At 45.5% G+C, this 17,803-nt stretch overlaps 1 protein-coding gene and 1 long non-coding RNA gene across 2 annotated transcripts; one reads left to right on the top strand and one right to left on the bottom strand.

Moving 5' to 3' along the window:
- Positions 1 to 639: 639 nt before the first annotated feature.
- On the bottom strand, positions 640 to 15,482 carry LOC147008521 (uncharacterized). Its single transcript, XR_015053225.1, has 2 exons — positions 14,960 to 15,482; positions 640 to 830 (listed from the first exon to the last, which is right to left on the bottom strand). It is a non-coding gene; the product is annotated as an uncharacterized LOC147008521 (long non-coding RNA).
- NEUROG2 (neurogenin 2) lies at positions 9,313 to 12,356 on the top strand. Its single transcript, XM_085863831.1, has 2 exons — positions 9,313 to 9,403; positions 9,925 to 12,356. The coding sequence occupies exon 2, from the start codon at positions 9,926 to 9,928 to the stop codon at positions 10,640 to 10,642; it is 717 nt and encodes a 238-aa protein (XP_085719957.1). The 5' UTR covers positions 9,313 to 9,403; position 9,925; the 3' UTR covers positions 10,643 to 12,356.
- Positions 15,483 to 17,803: the final 2,321 nt, after the last annotated feature.

Genomic DNA, 17,803 nt, shown 5'->3' with positions numbered 1-17,803 from the left:
TCACACAGTCTTCCCATCTCAACCAAAGTCCACCTCGTTTCTTCCTACCTTGCTCCTTCAACCTATCCGCTCTCTTTGCCATTCTCTCTTCCCCATCCGCACCATGTGACCAGCCCATTTCAGCCAGCTTTTTGTTTTTTTCTTAACCAATCTCCCTGTCAAGCTCATCTGTACACCAATCTCCTGTGTCAGTTCATCCATCCTCCTTTTATCCACTCTCTTCACTTCCACAATCCTCCTGACCTAGTTATTCTCTCATACCTGAAACCTCTGTTGTTGCCTCTCTGTTAGTGCCACCGTTTTGAGACTACAAAGGTAGCTTGGCATCACACAAGGCACCAAAAAATCCTCTCATTCGGTGCACTATTAAGACAAGGTAATCCACGCTCTATATTTTAAAATTACATATTGTTACGGACATGGGGTTTGAGGCTCGCCACGAGGGGAAGCACCTGGGTCCCGAACGGCCAGTCCTGAGGCCACCGGGCACAGATGACTCTGCGTACCGGCAGGTCGTCATACAGCGATACAGTGAGTGTGTGCTGGCTAACGAGAGCAAATTAGTGGGACAGAACTTCCCAGCAAAACTAATGTATGGACCATGCAAGACCAAAGAAGGAAAAGACAGGATGAGCTGGGTACATTTATAACATAAGCAATTTATTTATGAGGGTGAGGAAAAGTATGTGTGGAAATAATGGAAGGTTTTATTACAGGCAATATGTACAGCAGAAGAAAGCAAGGATTTGTGGGGTGTGGAATCTGTGGAAAAACTTGAAGATTGCTGTTCGCTGACACTCCCAATCCAACTTGACAAAGCTTGAGCAAATCTGCAAGGAAGAATGGGAGAAAATCCCCAAATCCAGATGTACAAAGGTGATACAGACATATCCAAGAAGACTCAAAGCTGTAATTGCTGCCAAAGGAGCTTCTACAAAGTATTAACTCACGACATTTCAGCTTTTCATCTTTAATCAATTTGTAAACATTTCAAAAACATGTTTTCACTTTGTCATTGTGGGGTATTTTCTGTTTCTTGGTCACAATTTAAATTTAATCAATTTGAAATTCAGGCTGTAACGCAACAAAATGTGACAAAAGTCAAGGGGTGAGAACACTTTCTGAAGGATATATATTGTTGTGGTTGACCAAATTCGCAAACCACCATTCAGGTCCCTTAGGTGAGATATCTCTGTAAGTATATGTGTAGTTAGGCCCAAACCCGTTGTTTCGAGGGAATAAATGTCATTCAGTCGGACTGCGACTCTTCAGGATAGCCGTTTTTCTTTTACTATCTTTATTTTGGACCAGCCGCCATTACTACCACCACCAACCACGTCACAACGCCGCTTCACAACAACAACCACCAACCACAATGCCGCTTCACAACAACAACCACCAACCACAATGCCGCTTCACAACAACAGCCACGACCTTTACCGTCACAACTCGCCACCATCGCATCCCCACCATTCTCGCGCCACTTGTGGGCACCGATACTGGACTCGTGTAGGGCGCGCACCGAGCAGCGTGTTCAGAAACATCACAGACTTTCCGAGAAAAACGGATCAAAAACGACTCACGCCCACTTCTGTTCCGTCCTATCGGCGAGCTGGGGCGAATTGACCCCGCCTCCAGGGCGTTGGAGTGAGGACGCTATATGCAATTTCATGGATCAAAAAGCATTCACGCCCACTTTTCCTCGGTCCAATGGGGAGCCAGTTAGAGAGGTGAAGGGTCGGAGGCAGAGGGTCAAAGGTGAAGGAGCGAAGCCACGGGGCTTATATAAACGGCTGCGTTCGTCAGTCAGTTCAGTTCAGTTGGCAGTTGTGAGTTCGGAGGGGAGAAGTCAAGAGTGAAGAGTTGGGACGAGCCAAGAGAGGAGACGGAGAGGGCGATTAGACGGAGCTGTGGAGAGGTGGCGGCGGCGAAGGCGGACGAGGGGATGCTCGCGTCGGTGCCAGGAGCTGCAGAGGGAGAGGCCAGCAACGCAACCGAGGTCGAGGAGGAGACGCTCGTCGCGGGACCCGAGACAGGGTGATATCCTCCTCCCCCCCGAGCATCAACAACCCCCTCCTGTTTCCCCCCGCGCTGAGATAGTGCGACAAGGGGGCCCCTTTCCCACCTCCTACCAGACACTGTCCGCGAGGCCCGCGGAGTTGAGGCGCCACCGCCGCTCTGCGTCTCATCATCAGACGGTAGGCCCGACACGGTCTCGGCCCCAGGCCCGCCTCATCCTGGAGGGTGGTTCTTTTCTTTTGCTTTGGGAATATGTGTTGTCGGCGCCGTCTGTGAAGTAAAATTGTATAAGTGTTGCCGTGTGCTCGGTAGTCGGATAGCTCTGCATTGTCTTCTTCTTTTATATTTGCTTTTTGTGTAATATTGTGTTTCTTCTCCTTTTACATGTGCTTTTGGTGTAATTGTATATGTGTGCTTCCCGTTCATCGCGAAATAAATGTGAGTTATGTTGAACTGTTTTCCCGCTTCGCTTCGTCTTTTCTTTCATTGAATCTCCATCTTGCTTCACGTAAAGGGTTGGTCGTGGGCTAAAACGCCCGATAATTAATCAAACCGTCGAGGCCGACGAATAACACCGCTCGGTTATCCCGATAGTACGGAACGGGTCGCTTAAAGTGGCCCGTGTCCGAAGTCGCCCTGCGGCGAGGTGCGATCGCCCGGTCTACCCTCCGTGTGGGTACTTCGGTAGGTCGAATTTGGCGAGCAACCTTATCCCACGCGGGGGCCGATTGGCACGATCGTGGTGAGACCGAAAGGTCCACCCGTGACTAGTTCCCAGCGTTAGTCCGAGAGGGTCACGACTGGATTGTCCGTCCGGTGGGCGACGTGCCGCGATTCGAGTTACGTGGCCGTTCGCACGCCGGCGGGCGCGAATCTGCAACAATATGTATGTATGTATGTATGTATGTATGTATGTATGTATGTATGTATGTATGTATGTATGTATGTATGTATGTATATCCTGGTGTGTTGGTGCAGTGGTTAGGGCAGCAGCTTGGGATCCAAAAGGTCCTGAGTTCAAGCCCCGTTGGGCAACTGAATTAATACACCAGGGGGTTGACTCAGCCTGTCATCCTTCCGAGGTCGGCGAAATGAGTACCAGTGTACTGGGCCGGTGTATACCCCAGTTAAAATAGGTGTACCATATCCCTGTGTCGTAAGAGGTGACCAGGGTTGTGTCAGGAAGGGCATCCGGCATAAAACATGTGCCAAATCACTATGCGGATCATACGGATGATCCGCTGTGGCGACCCCTAACGGGAGCAGCCGAAAGAAGAAGATATATATATATATATATATATATATATATATATATATATATATATATATATATATATATATATATATATATATATATATATATATATATATATATATATATATATATATATATATATATATATATATATATATATATATATATATATATATATATATATATATATATATATATATATATATATTCGTTTTTCTTTCATACCGGGCGTAGTGGCGTGCGCCTGTAATCCGGCTACTCGGAGGCTTGGGTTGGAGGATCGCTTGAAGACGGGAGCTCTGCACTGGGCCGCGCAATGAGAGGGTATAGGGCAGCCTGGAATCATGGCGAAACCCAATCCTTATCCCTGTGTCGTAAGAGGCGACCAGGGTTGCGTCAGGAAGGGCATCCGGCGTAAAACCTGTGCCAAATCAGTATGCGGATCATAACGGATGATCCGCTGTGGCGACCCCTAATGGGAGCAGCCGAAAGACGAACAACAACATATTCGTTTTTCTTTCACTTTTTCCAACAAAGGCAGAGATAGACAACCAAGTACTAGTTCAAGTGTTTGGAGTTGCCATGTAATTCTCCCGCTCTGAATCTGGGAGGTCATTGGTTTAAACCCCGTCAGACAAACCAAAGACTTTTTAAGTGGTCCGTGCTGCTTCCTTGCTTGATGTTCAGTATGGACAAACAATGCCAGGAAGGCAATGGCAAACCACCCAGTATAACCTTTGCCAAGAAACTCCCACGGATTAATTGCTATTGCTTGCCAAGTGCATTCCTTATCAACCATTTCAGTGGAGTGCTTGTTTCAGTGCTTGAATTGACTCCAAAAGTGAAGGACAACAGGGTGGCAGAATGTCTGAGTGGAAACAGAAGGGATGAGATATTCAGGGAACTAGCGAAGGGACTCGTTTGAGATGTATCGTTGAGGGACAGTTAAAAAAGTCAGAAAAAAACATTTTATAAAAATGAAAAAACATGTCAGGATGGAATCTCCAAAAAACTTCCAAACAATGTCAGAAGGAATGACAAGAAAGGAATAATACCACAAACCTTTTCTGGATTGCCATCACAACATCTTTTCACATTTTTCCATCTCGATCCCACAACAAATAAAATACACAATTACACCAACCCACACTACAAATCTACAACAACCTCTAACATAGACATCTTCATGCAATTATTTCAATTGCCACCGATAATGACAAAAATGTCAAAAGATGTCATCCCATGCCATTAATTGTCATTCCTTCCTACCTTCTTTGGTTGATTTTTGGGGATTCCATTCCAACAAGTTTTTTTCATTTTAAAAAAAAAAAAGTTATTTCTGACTTGCATTATGTAGCATAGCTGTTATGAGTCTGGGAGGTCATTGGTTCAAACCCCACCTGAATGATACATACCAAAGACTATAAAATAGTACATGCTGTATCCTTGCTTGATGTTCAGTATTTAAAAGGATAGAGCACAGACAATGTTGGGAAGGCGATGGCAAACCACCTTGTTTAACCCTTGCCAAGAAACTGCTTCGGCAGCACCAACGCTTTGTAAAGAGTGCGGTACGTCAAATCAAAAATATATTTATAATGGAGGTTTTAAGGTTATATATTCTGAATGCAACTGTCAAACAAGTCACAATGCTCATGGAATCACAATCAAACGGCATTCAGGAGATTTTTCTTTTCATCAGGATTCCACAAACGTAGCTTCGTTTGCCCGTGTTTTGAAAGTTTGTTCCTGCGGGCTTGAACTGCCAAAGTCTTTGAAGGTCATCACGTGTGTCATCCTGGTCTCGTGCTGAAAAAAGGGTATTGCGTCATAACATCTCATGTCATCAACTTGGCAAAAGGCGAAACAAACCGAACCGAACGGACGTGCTCTCTCCTGATACATAAATCACCCCTACTGTTTGGTTCGATCACTATAATCCAGAAAAACCCTTCAAATGTCTGACCTTATAACTCGAAAGCGCTTTCCCGAAGTTTAAGTCGAGGATCCAGAAAATTTGGATTCGCGTGAAAGTTTCCGTCTCGCGTTAAACTTCACGAGGACTCTGTCTGCATCGCCCCATAGGATAAAGCCGCCGCTACAAGTCTAATTAGAACGCAATTATGCGTCGCCACGACAGTCTGGGCTGCAGATGGTAATGGCCGGTTTGTGCACGCATGCGGCGCATTGTGACGCGTGCGGAGCATTGTGACGCGCAGGGCGCATTGTAACGTGTGGCGCCATTTGCAATTTGGAGAAAAAAAACGGAATAAAAACAAGTTTTGCACAATCAGTTCCATTTGGTGTCCAGTGACATTGTGCACACACGCGTCCATGCCTCGAAATAATGCCGCATGCGGACAAAATATACGCGAGCCTTCACCATCGATATACAAACCATTTGAGCAAATTGGAACTTCACCTCCTGCGCAAGCCTTTCACACTTCATGCCGAGTGTTCAGCCATAAGCAAACATTCTGATACATTGCGGTTAATAGTCCATAATGCACCTTGCCTGCATTATTTATCTGTACGACAACATTCCAACAAGTTCGAAAATTGGTCAAAACTCTATTCGGAACTTTCTTTCAAATGTATTTGGAATGTTTTTTTTTTTTTTTTTTAATCTCAAAGCCAAGCACCTATTACAGTATAACCATCCCGTATATGTTGTAATGGAATGCCACGCGAGCATTATTGTCGCCATGATTTAAACATTGGATGACCGGGTGAGCGACATTTAAACGTGGAATGCTGACCGTGCAAGCTTGGAATGGCTGGGCGTTTTGAGTTTTCAACTTGAACTCTGTAGCGTCACAACATGGGTCGACTCCGCTGTCATAAGAGCCAGTCCTTGTGATCCGCCACACAATGTTTCACAATCACTTATGTTCTCTCGTCCATTGTAAGGCCGCTGTGAACGTGAATGGCTTCGTGTCCCACGGGCCCGGGTGGCACGTGAGGCCGTGTGTGGCACACATGGGATGTTTTGTGTGCACCATCGCTCCTTCATGGCAGGAGAACTCTGCTATTAAGCACGCGCTTTCTGACCATCGTAAAAAGTACTTCATTATAATACTGTACCTTGTGGAAACATTTTAAACTATATAATGTACATCCATAAACAAATGTACACTACTTCTTCAATACCCCCCCCACACCCCTTTTTCAATATCCTTCCTCGTCGTGAGGTCAGCCAAGTCTTTCACGAACCAGTTGACCAGGCCTTAAATTTGACTGGAGCTGATTTGGGCAGCAATTTGTAAGTTGTTCAGAGCACCCCAAGCACTACTAATAACGGATTTATGTGGTAGCTTGTACCTGTTGCTGTGTTTGAGTCTGCGGAGTAACTGCTGAAATCTATCTTTCTGGGTTCTTCCCGACATCTTTGTTCCTTTCACATTTTTCTCATTTTTTTGTCTTCACAATTCTCTTTATTCATTCTAATTCTTGCTTTTTCTTCTCCTTCATCTCTTTTACTCTCTATTCCTCACTTTCGTTATCTATCTTTCCTAAGAGAAGTGAATTCTTGCAGTCATTTTTCTGTCAGGCTCACTTGCTGTGCCTGGATGAGTTTGAGGGTTGTGGAGTAGCGGTTAAAACCCGAATCCTATCCAGGTTCCTCCTGATGACTCAATCTTCGTTCTTTACTTCTTTGAGTTCCTTCGTGGTCTTCCGTTTCATTGAGTAATTACTACTCATGCTTTATATATGGGTACAATATAGTTAATATCGATGAGAATATATATAAAATATCTATCAAATGTAAATAATTTTTTATGTCCAGTGCAGGAGAGTCAGTCTTGATATATGACAATGCGAACCCAACACTGAACCGATCAGTTGAGTCTATTGGGTCTTCCCATTGGAACCCATGGGTGTACGTATTGCCATAAACAGCGCGCCTGTGTCCATTTGTCCATCGTTTCGCATCTTCAATTCAAAAGTACATCGCTATAATTTTCAGGTCTTTGTCCTTCCAATACAGCCTCTGATTGGTGTACACGCTCCATCATGAGATCAATGTCTAGATGTCCAAAATACAAACTCGGTGAGCATCGCACATCAGCCTTGTGGCACTGCGGGTGTGTGTTGTTAACTTTGAAAACTTTCTTTCAAACTCACGGAGAAACTCACAGCCAATGGATATTCCGACATCGACATGAAAACCTTTCTGCCTTTATCGGCATCTTTTATACACGCTTACAAAATCTATACATGTTGAAGTCTCTTCTTTTTTTTTTACGATATACAAGAGTGCATTTGCTCGTATATACGTGTTCGTTAGTGATTTTACCTGTGTGTGCGTACGGACGGTTTCTGTCATTTATTTATTTGTTTGTTTGTCTGAATGTGATTGCGGGACCGTTTTTCTTTGTGCGTTCTTGACGACATGCTTGTACGAACGTGTGTGCATGTGCTTATACGTTTGTGTGATATTACACACGAGTGTGTACGTACGTGTCCCGTTATATAGCGGCGAGTTTGTTTGCATGTGCATTATATCCCATCAAGAGCATACGCATGCTATCGCACAGATGCGTCAATCCAAGGCGAGTTCTTGGAATGGCAGTGCAGAGTACAGGCCACAGGGGGATCTGATTTAGAGTCGCCTTTTCTTGGGCCGAAGGTCGTGGCCAGGGCTTGGGCGACCCGTGGGTCGTGACAAAAGCCGAACGGCTGAGGTGGGGCGGGGCTGCAGGGGACGGGGTGTGGTGGACGGCCGTTATCCAGGGCAAAGCACACGCTCAGATTCGAACGTCGTTTGGTCTCTGGTCCCGAGCTCCGCCACTTAGCGAGGATCCCCAACTCCCCCAAGCCTTAAAACCCCTTCTTCCCGGGTTCCATGTGAGTCACCAAGCCGTCGTGATGGAAGGCGATCGCGACGCGCCACCACCCCCGGCTCCCGTGTGCGCTCTGCGTTATCGACGCATCTTATCCGTCCATCGCCTCCGTAAATCTCCTTCCGAAACCTTATCTTTGCGCAATTTTTTATCCCAAATCGTTTATTCCAGAACAGAGCACGAACTCTTTTTGTTTGTGATGACTGTCGATTGAGCTCCACGCCTGGAGCGCCTAGCTGCCTCCGTTTCCTAAGTGACGAGATGTTTAAACACGATAACAGTTTGAAAAAGGAGCTAAGTGAAAGAAACTACGTGTGTGTGAGTGTGTGTGTGTGTGTGTCGGAATAAGTTGTAACCAAAGCACATAAAAGTGACACAAAACCATAAATTTGCTGTGGAAAAATGTCAAGCCAAAGTGCAAAATGAAACAGGTTCAACTAAAATCCTACGAAACCAGAGTTGTCGCGATTCTCAATGAAGGGCTAAATAAAGTAAGGAAATCGAAACAATAAAAAGTGAATTTGAAGAATTTGTTTGAAAAAGGTGTGGGTGAGCGTTCTGGCGTGCTCCACCCCAACACGCCCTACATCGGTCCCGCCCCCTCAGGACGCCACTCCTTTATGGCATCTTCCGCGAGCCACGCCCCTACAGAGCGCCCCACGCCGGGCCTAATGGGCTGTGAAGCGCGCGCCTCACTCGCGTGGCCCGCGCGCCATTAATTAGAGCCGCGCGCCACCCGCAGCGCACGCACGCCGAGGGGCTCGGGAGGGATGGTCGTGCGACAGGAGAGAAAGAGGGACGGAGGGGGGAAGGGGTTATACCGTCATGCGAATGGCAATGAGTGAGGAGAAGATTCGGGCTGGGGGCACGTGAGGTGATGAAAGGCAGGAGGATGGGGCATGACCCCCTACATATCGTACACCCCCCTGCTTGACGCTCCCCATCATTTTCCGAACACACAACACTCGCACGTGTATACTCCCAAGCACCCATACCCTCCCCAAAGAAGCTCCCCACCTTTCAACCCCACTCACCCCTCCTCTTCCACCCCACGATTATCGCTACCACCGAAGCCACAAACACAATTGCAATCAAACTTCAGCCCGCAACCCTCCCCTCGCCAACATCTCCCACCGCCCTATATCTCGACATATATCCTCCCTCCCCTGTCCCACTCCAAGCATATATAGCGACTGAGGTCGCGTGCGCGTCACGAGACTTGCTCGCGCTGCGCGCTTTTCACTTTAATCCGATTCCACCACCCGTGCCATCGGCGCCACACCAGGTACGCTGGGCTCAGGGGCACGGTAAAAAATTAAATAAATAGCACTTGCAGCATCATTCTCCCAATTTATTTGTCTACGTATGGAAGGTCCGTTTTTAATGCTCCAGAAACGACGTCATATTAGCGAAATTATTACAAATAACAAAATGGTGAGCACGATAGATCGAACGTCTGGTACAAACGTACCTAATGTGGTATCAATCGCTTCATTTTGCCATCATCGTGCTCCAGGTGCAACATGTTGGAAGATCTACCTGCTAATGCGCAGATTTGGGATTTTTATTCGATAATCTTCATCCGATTCAGATGATTATGGCTAATTATACTTTCCGTTAATATTGATCGATCTGTGCCGTTAATATCGATATGCAGGGAATATGTTACTTTTCAGCATGCACACACGACATTGATGATCACCCTGCCACTTTGATTCGCTATCTCCTTTCGAGTGTGGCGATCTACCATTGACTTCAGAATCATGTGACGCTTCCTCCCTCTCTCATTTTCTCCCTTCCCTCCAGCATGAGCCCCAGCAGCGAGACTCGCTTCCATAGCGAGGCAGAGAGTGGAGTGTGCACGTCTGACGACGAGAGTATTGTCGCCAGTCCGCCACCTCTGAGCCCCTACTCCGAAGCCCTTAACGACGACTCTACCAGCTCGATACCTAACGGATCTCTCGCGGGTAGCCCGGTGTGCTCGAGGGCCAGGAGGTGCAAGGGGGGCGGGCGGCCCGGGAGGACCGCCGGCGCTCTCGGGGGAATCCGCTCGGACGAGCAGCTGGTGCGGCTCAAGCAGACGAGGCGCATGAAAGCGAACGACCGCGAGCGCAGTCGGATGCATATGCTGAACGACGCGCTGGACGAGCTGCGCACCGTGCTTCCAACCCTGCCCGACGACGCCAAGCTCACCAAGATCGAAACGTTGCGCTTTGCCTACAATTACATTTGGGTCCTAAGCGAGACGCTGCGTTTGGCGGACCTGCACCACAGTGGTCCTACAGGGGGCCCCGCGGGGAGCGCACCTGGGGCTTCGTCGCTCGTGGGGCCTTGGGCGCCCTCCTCTCCCACCTACTCGGGCTCGGGTTCACCGAGCCCCGGCCCACGTACTTCGTTGTCCTTTGCCCCCCACGGTGGAGATGAAGTTCTTTGGACCGGTGCACCCGCCGTGGCTGAACTCTGCGCTGCAGGAGGCGCTTTCGGCGAGTTTCTTCACAATTCTTCCTTCACAGACTTCATCTGAGTGGAAGAGCATGCAAAAGAGCCAGGAACGGAATAATAAATGGTTTTGATCCCTTTTTCGACCCCCTACCCCTTCAATCACGACCAAGGCGCGAAGTACCAATGCTGACTTGGCACAGATGGAATAGAGATAGGAAAATGAAATCCTAATTTATATTTCTAGTTCAGATATGTCTATGGTGATTACATGAACAAAAACGGAGATGTTGCTTTTATGCCGTCATATGCATCCGTTAAACGAACAGCGTGACCACATGGCTGTCGCTAATAGTTTTATCAGGATCACGTGCGATTGGTTTATACGGATCACGTGCGATTGGTTTATAGGGATCACGTGCGATTTCAAAGTTGCGGGCCTGGCAAGACCCCTTTTGTTGAAGTTTCCATACATGTACAAATCCATCCATCATGTATCAAATCTTTGGCTCATTCCCACTGCATTTACAAAATGAATGGATTCTCTGGAGGTGCTGGAAATTTTCCTCCAATCAAGAGCAGAGAAAGTTGCAGTCACAGACAGCCATCACAGATCGTGCGGATCCTGATTGGAAGAAAGAAGTTACTGAACGCGCGCACCCTGCATGATCAGTCTTTTCGGGAAAACGAAATAAAAAGTGCTTGAATACCCATCTCAAGACAGAAATGTTAAAAGAACAACTCTGCCAACGTCGTTCCTTTAAAAAAACAAAAAAAGATTTCGATTGAAAAGAAAAAGAAAAATAAATTTCACTGGTGATTAAATTGGTTAAAGTAAAAAATGCTCGGGCGTCTGTTTATTTAAGTTTGGGGTGTTTTTTTTTTGTTTTTTTTTTTGAAAATTCCAGTGAACCAAGGTGTAATCCCGAGGGGGCTTTTGCATCGCCATCCGCTTCAAAGCTACCGCGGGATCATTCAAGTCCACAGGCGCGGCTGGCTCGAGGGTCCTCACGGCCCGCACTCGAGCTGGGCGGGCGCGCGCTAAGCCCGCTATTAGGATTCCTGCATCGCTCGTCCGCGCCTCGTCTGTTCCCCTCCCCGGAGTATATCTGTCAATGAGATTGTGTCGCTCAAGTGAGATCACTTTGCCTTACAATGGTTTCACTCCCACTTGCAAAGTCCCCCGAATCTCGTATACTCGTTTCACACTGATCGTAAACCCCATGGAACTTCGACCAGATTATTATTACATAGCTGGTGAGAGGGCAAATTCCCCGCTTTCTCTCTCTCTTGATTCAAAATGATGTTGCACTTTTATTATTGCTCTCGATGCTTCCTCGGCCGTTGCAGCATCTCCTCGGTTGTACTTTGCACCCACCCCTTGTACCCCCTGATCCTTACAGGTCTCCAACAATAAGGGCCTTGTCTGCACGAGAGGCTCCCCCTCCCTTCTTTTCCCAACCTCGCACGTGTTCTCTAAGCGGGACGGCTTTGTCTCGGATTCCGAGCGCAGAGGCGTGCAAAATCGAAACGAGATTGGCGGCTTTGCCGGCAGAGAATTGCGTACATTAACGGCGCATTAGTGAGAGCCGGGGTCTCCACGGCCCATCGGCACCTTCTGCTCGGCCCAAGCAAGCCAGTCACCACCAGGACACTTTTCTACCTTATTTATTGCAGGGGGAAACACACCCGCTGTGTTACAGTGTATTTTGTAAATGACAGAGACTTACTTTTTGATGCAGTCGATATAGGCTTCTTGTTGTTGGCTTTTGTCAGCTTTTTGGATAAATATTTTCAATAAATTTAATATAAAATGAGCTGTTGTGGTTCACTGCATCATACCATCATATGCCCACGGTATACCGACCCAAAGGTTGACTGTTGTGAGTGTATTATGTTTTACATGGATTGGCCTCCACATTAATAAATTGCAGAAAGGACAGCTGGTTCAAAAAAGGACAGCTCAAGTTGATGTCGACTAATTCAACTTGAGTTGTACATCTTTATATATCAAGTTATTCGTGCATAAACGGAATAAATTATACGAACAGGAATATCAGTGTAATGCAAGCTATGACAAAGTCCTCAACTCCCACCCAAAACCCCAAGTCCTCAACCCTCCCCTCTCAAAAGTCTCAACCTCCCTATCCCACCCTCCCCTTTCTTCCCCTCCTTAACAATGTTCCCATTCTCATTAGTTAAGAACAACATTAAAAGTAAACAAGTCTGGAGACGGCGATGGTTCACGAGCAATGTACACGATTCGCCTTTTTATCTTGCCAAAACCTAGTTTTTGCAAGATATGTGAGTCAGCTTGTATGTTTATTTTTATTGATTTATTTTTTTGTTTGTCTGTAATCACGTATAAAAAATTCTGCAGAGCACAGTTATCATTGAAAATTTTTGTAACTTCGCATATCAGAGTCCTATAGAGGTCCCTTTCAGCACATAAAATTTTCAAGGTCAAGGTCAGAGGTAAAGGTCACTTTGTCGCAAATCAGGGGAGTCGACGAAACCTTTATTTTTTGAGTAATTTTGATCGGTCGTCTTCAAACTTCATGGGAATATAGTTCATGGTCTGGCGCTCAGCTGATTAATTTTTGGTGGCGATCGGCCTTGACCTTCATGGTTAGCGCTGGAGGTCGAAAGTTTTTTTTTTGACCCCAAGGTCAAATTTTAAAATCTTAGATACCATATTGAGTAATACCTCGTATGAAAGCGCTTGATAAGTGCTTTCCAGATCTGTCAAAAGTTTGACGCTATGACGTCATGACGAAAAAACGGATTTTTTTCATGGTTAATCTGTAGAACGATTCTCATCGGAATCTCTCGTAGGCAGATATTCCTCAAGGAGTCGCTCCTGGTGGATAGCAGCTCTGTTCACCTCAGTGTGACCTTAAATAAGTCACACGTGGTCACCTTTTGGCAAGATGACATTGGTTTTTGACATTGGTTTTTTTATTCATTTTTTGACCTTCGAGGGGACGCCACGGGCAAACTGGCGGGAATCGGGAAAAACGTAAATGATGAAAGTTGTAGTACTCGAAGAGCACTACTTGCATACCAACTTTCATTCGAAACAGTTGAAAACCCTAGAAGCTCGATGCCCAATTCATTGATTTTTTTGACACTTTCTAAGTTTGTGACCTTGACCTTGGGACGAAAATGAAAAAAAAATCGAGCTCCGTGGGGCTATGCAGGTGCCATTGGGCTAACCAAATACCGAAACCCTGCCAGATTCGACAAACCCCCTCGGAGAAGATGTAACTTGAAATCGGCTACCCCCTAAAAACACGTGTTTTGGGCGTGGCTCCGCCCATAATGGGCGCAGCACTCCCATTCTCAGCAAAACACAACTAGATCATGATATAAACCCTCCCACCCAAATTTTATCAGGATCGGATCAAAACCCACGGAGCTATGCTCGGGACAGACAGACAGACAGACAGACAGACAGACAGACACACACACATAACGAATATAGTGGTCACTCTGACTGGCGCTCGTGAACAAATATGGGTTTTATGATCATAAGTTGAGTAGTTCAAGAGAAAATCGTCGGAAAGACACACAAACAGAATGAGGTTTCTATTATACAAGATCATTTTCGATTCGTGCTTCCTTCCATGACACGGGATATCGAATATGAAGATTAAGCACATGACGTCATCCGACCATTAATTTGTAATTGGTCACTGGCTGACGGACACCAATACAATTTTTTTTTACTTTGGACCCGAGGCATCAAAAAGCTACATATCTCGAACAACCAGTTTCAAATGGAGCACCTCGCTGCCATTAGAGCATTTAATTTGCATCAGATGTGGCAACAAATGCGAACTGTTGCTCCCAGCTTGCCGGCTCGATGACAGAAGACGCCATTTGCGTTTTTGTTTTCCCCATCCCCACTGTTGAGAATCCCGTGAGGGCGCCGGCAACTTGCTCGTCGAGTGAACGAAGACAATCCCCCAATGGATTATTATTCGTCACAGACGTTCAAAGCACCATGATGTGATTTGATTTGAAGAAGAGAAGTCCTGAGTTGTGGTTGCACAGACTGAGTGAAAGTTTGAGGCTAAAACGGACGAACCTGAAAGTTCAGAATTAGATTGCTGGTTAGCAATTAACATGCAGAGTATACAGTACAGGAGTGAAACCAGCCAAAGACAGCAGTATATACTCAGGATTTGGATTGTAATCTTAACGAAATCGAGCTCGTCGAAAAACTTCCATGACACACCACTGTTTATTAAAAAAAAACCCAGTTGGTTCATTAACGACATTCAGGGTGGAGTAGTCGGCCTCTGCCTGCCCCACACGCAGTGCCATCGACAGGGATTCGCACAATTTTTTTAATATTCGGTTCTCCAATGACAACCAGAAAAAATGGTTTTATACTCACGAAAAAAAATTTGTTTGTGAACTTCGAGAGCCCTCGGCTGCTTTCCCAATCGCCGCCGTGAATTTGAACGTCTCTCAGCTTTGGATACGTATTACTCCTCTGAAAAGTCTCTCAGAGCGTTCACTTCAGACGAGCCGCACAAACCGCGCTTTTTGGGGGGGAGGGTTCTGGATGCTCCTGAGCCTCTTCTTCTTCTTCCTCTTTTCTAGCGCGTTCTCCTTCGATCTATTTTTGTTTTAATCTTAAAAGTTATAAACTTACGTACGATATAGCTTATAAATTATGTTGTCATTTATAAAATTAATTAAAAGTTTTAATTCCGAAATCGATTATCAGACTCATCACGGAAGAATATTACCGACACGAGCTGAGGAAACCCCCTCTTCTTCCTCTTCGCTCCCGTGTTCTCCTCAGATATATCTAGTAAGTTAAAAGTTGTTGGTTCACGAGCGCCAAGCCAGTGACCACTATATTTGTTATGTCTGTTGGGTAGTCGATGTAGTCGAAAAAAATTTTTTTTGAGAATTTTTTTTCGATCCTCATTATCAGTATTTCCGTCGATATGTTTGTTGGGTAGTCGATCTGGACGAAAAAAAAATTTTTTTGAGATTTTTTTTTTGGGTAGTCGATCGTCTAAAAAATGTAAAAAAAAAAAATTTTTTTTTGAAATCTGATCTACCCTTATTATCAGTATTTCCGTCGATATGTTTGTTGGGTACTCGATCTAGTCGAAAAAAAAAAATTAAAAAAAAATATTTTTTTGAAATTTGATCTCCCCTTATTATCAGTATTTCCGTCGTTATGTTTGTTGGGTAGTCGATCTAGACGAAAAAAAAAATTGAGATTTTTTTGGGGGGTAGTCGATCCAGTCGAAAAAAAAATTTCAAATATTTTTTGAGATTTTTTTCTATCGTCATTATCAGTATTTCCGTCGATATGTTTGTTGGGTAGTCGATCTGGACGAAAAAAAAAATTTTTGATTTTTTTTTTGGGTAGTCGATCGTCTAAAAATTTTTTTTTTTAAAAACATTTTTTTTTGAAATTTGATCTACCCTTATTATCAGTATTTCCGTCGATATGTTTGTTGGGTACTCGATCTAGTCGAAAAAAAAAATTAAAAAAATATATTTTTTTTGAAATTTGATCTCCCCTTATTACACTGAACAACAAATTTCAAAATTTTTTTTTTACTGGAGATGTGTAAAGTGATTAAGACTAATTTGGGTACGCTGATTTCAAAAATCATAACCGTTTTGCTGTATCACGTCAGGATTTTCAGGAACAGAAATATTCCCATTGCCTAGAAGTCAGGATTTCAATGAAATTTACATATGTCTTTAACATGTCTATTTCGTACAATTGTTGTTAACTTGTGTTATATTTCTTTCTTTCAGATAAAGATGAGTAGGCGTTCCTGTACCAATCATCCTGACAACTTCTGTTATGTCTGTGGTCGGTATACCAAAAAAGATCAACAGCGAAGTATATCTACAGCAGTGAAAATGAAGGCCGCCTACTTTCACTACTTCGGGTGTAAGGTGGGGGACCAAGAACAGAGCCGGGCACCACACATCTGCTGCACAAGCTGTCACACAACCTTGACTCAGTGGTTGGTGGGCAAGCGCGCGAGCATGCCATTTGCGGTGCCCATGATATGGCGTGAGCCGCAGAATCATCATGATGATTGTTATTTCTGCTGCACAAGCATCGCTGGCTTCAACAAGAAGAATAAAGGTCACATCAAGTACGCTGACTGCGTCTCTGCTCGTAAACCTGTGCCTCATGATGACGAGAACCCCGTTCCAACACCTCCAGCTGATCAGAACATAGCTGTAAGCAGTGGTGAAGAGGATGGTGATGATGAACCTTTTGAACCCGACACTCAAGAATCACACCTTCTGAACCAGGGAGACTTAAATGATCTTGTAAGAGATCTCTCGCTGTCAAAGGCGAAGGCAGAGCTGCTTGGATCAAGGCTGCAGCAGTGGAATCTACTTGAACCTAACACCAAGATATCCTTGTTCAGAGCACGTCACAGAGACATGGCTGAGTTCTTTGAGATGGAAGACACGATGACATTCTGCAGTGACATCAACGGTCTGTTGAAAGAACTTGGGTGTGATCACGATCCTGCAGACTGGCGCCTCTTCATCGACTCGGGGAAGAACAGCTTGAAGGCTGTTTTGCTCCACAATGGCAACGAGAAACCATCAGTCCCACTGGCTCACGCGTTCGGCATGACAGAGACCTATGAGACTATGCGGCAGCTGCTTGATTCCATCAAGTACAATGACTTCAACTGGCACATCTGCGGAGACTTGAAAGTGGTGGCGCTGTTGTTAGGGCTGCAGTCAGGCTACACGAAATACATGTGCTTCATTGTCTCTGGGATAGCAGAGACGGCAAGAATCACTGGACGAAGAAAGATTGGGAAGAGCGAAAAGAGCTTGTACCTGGTCGACACAACGTGAAGCATGTCGCCCTTGTCGACCCAGCCAAGGTTTTCCTTCCACCACTCCACATAAAGCTCGGCTTGATGAAAAGTTTTGTACGGGCAATGGATCTGAATGGGCGTGGGTTTTTATACCTGAAGGAAAAGTTTGGCAACACCTTGTCGGAGGCCAAGATCAAGGCTGGTGTCTTTGTTGGACCGCAAATCCGACAGATTATGAAGGACGAAACTTTTCCGACAACTCTAAACCCCAAAGAGCTGGCAGCGTGGAGGAGCTTCAAAGCTGTGACGGACAACTTCTTGGGGAACGAGCGCGCGGACAACTATGAAGAAATAGTGCAGCAGCTGCTGGAGTCCTTCAGGAAACTTGGCTCCAGGATGTCCCTGAAAAT

This window comes from Eptatretus burgeri, chromosome 18 (genome assembly GCF_056783735.1).
Source record: "Eptatretus burgeri isolate ZD-2024b chromosome 18, Ebu_testis_v1, whole genome shotgun sequence".
Lineage (NCBI taxonomy): Eukaryota > Metazoa > Chordata > Myxini > Myxiniformes > Myxinidae > Eptatretus > Eptatretus burgeri.
Note: the sequence above shows the minus strand (reverse complement) of the source record. Positions and strands in the feature narration are given on the sequence as shown.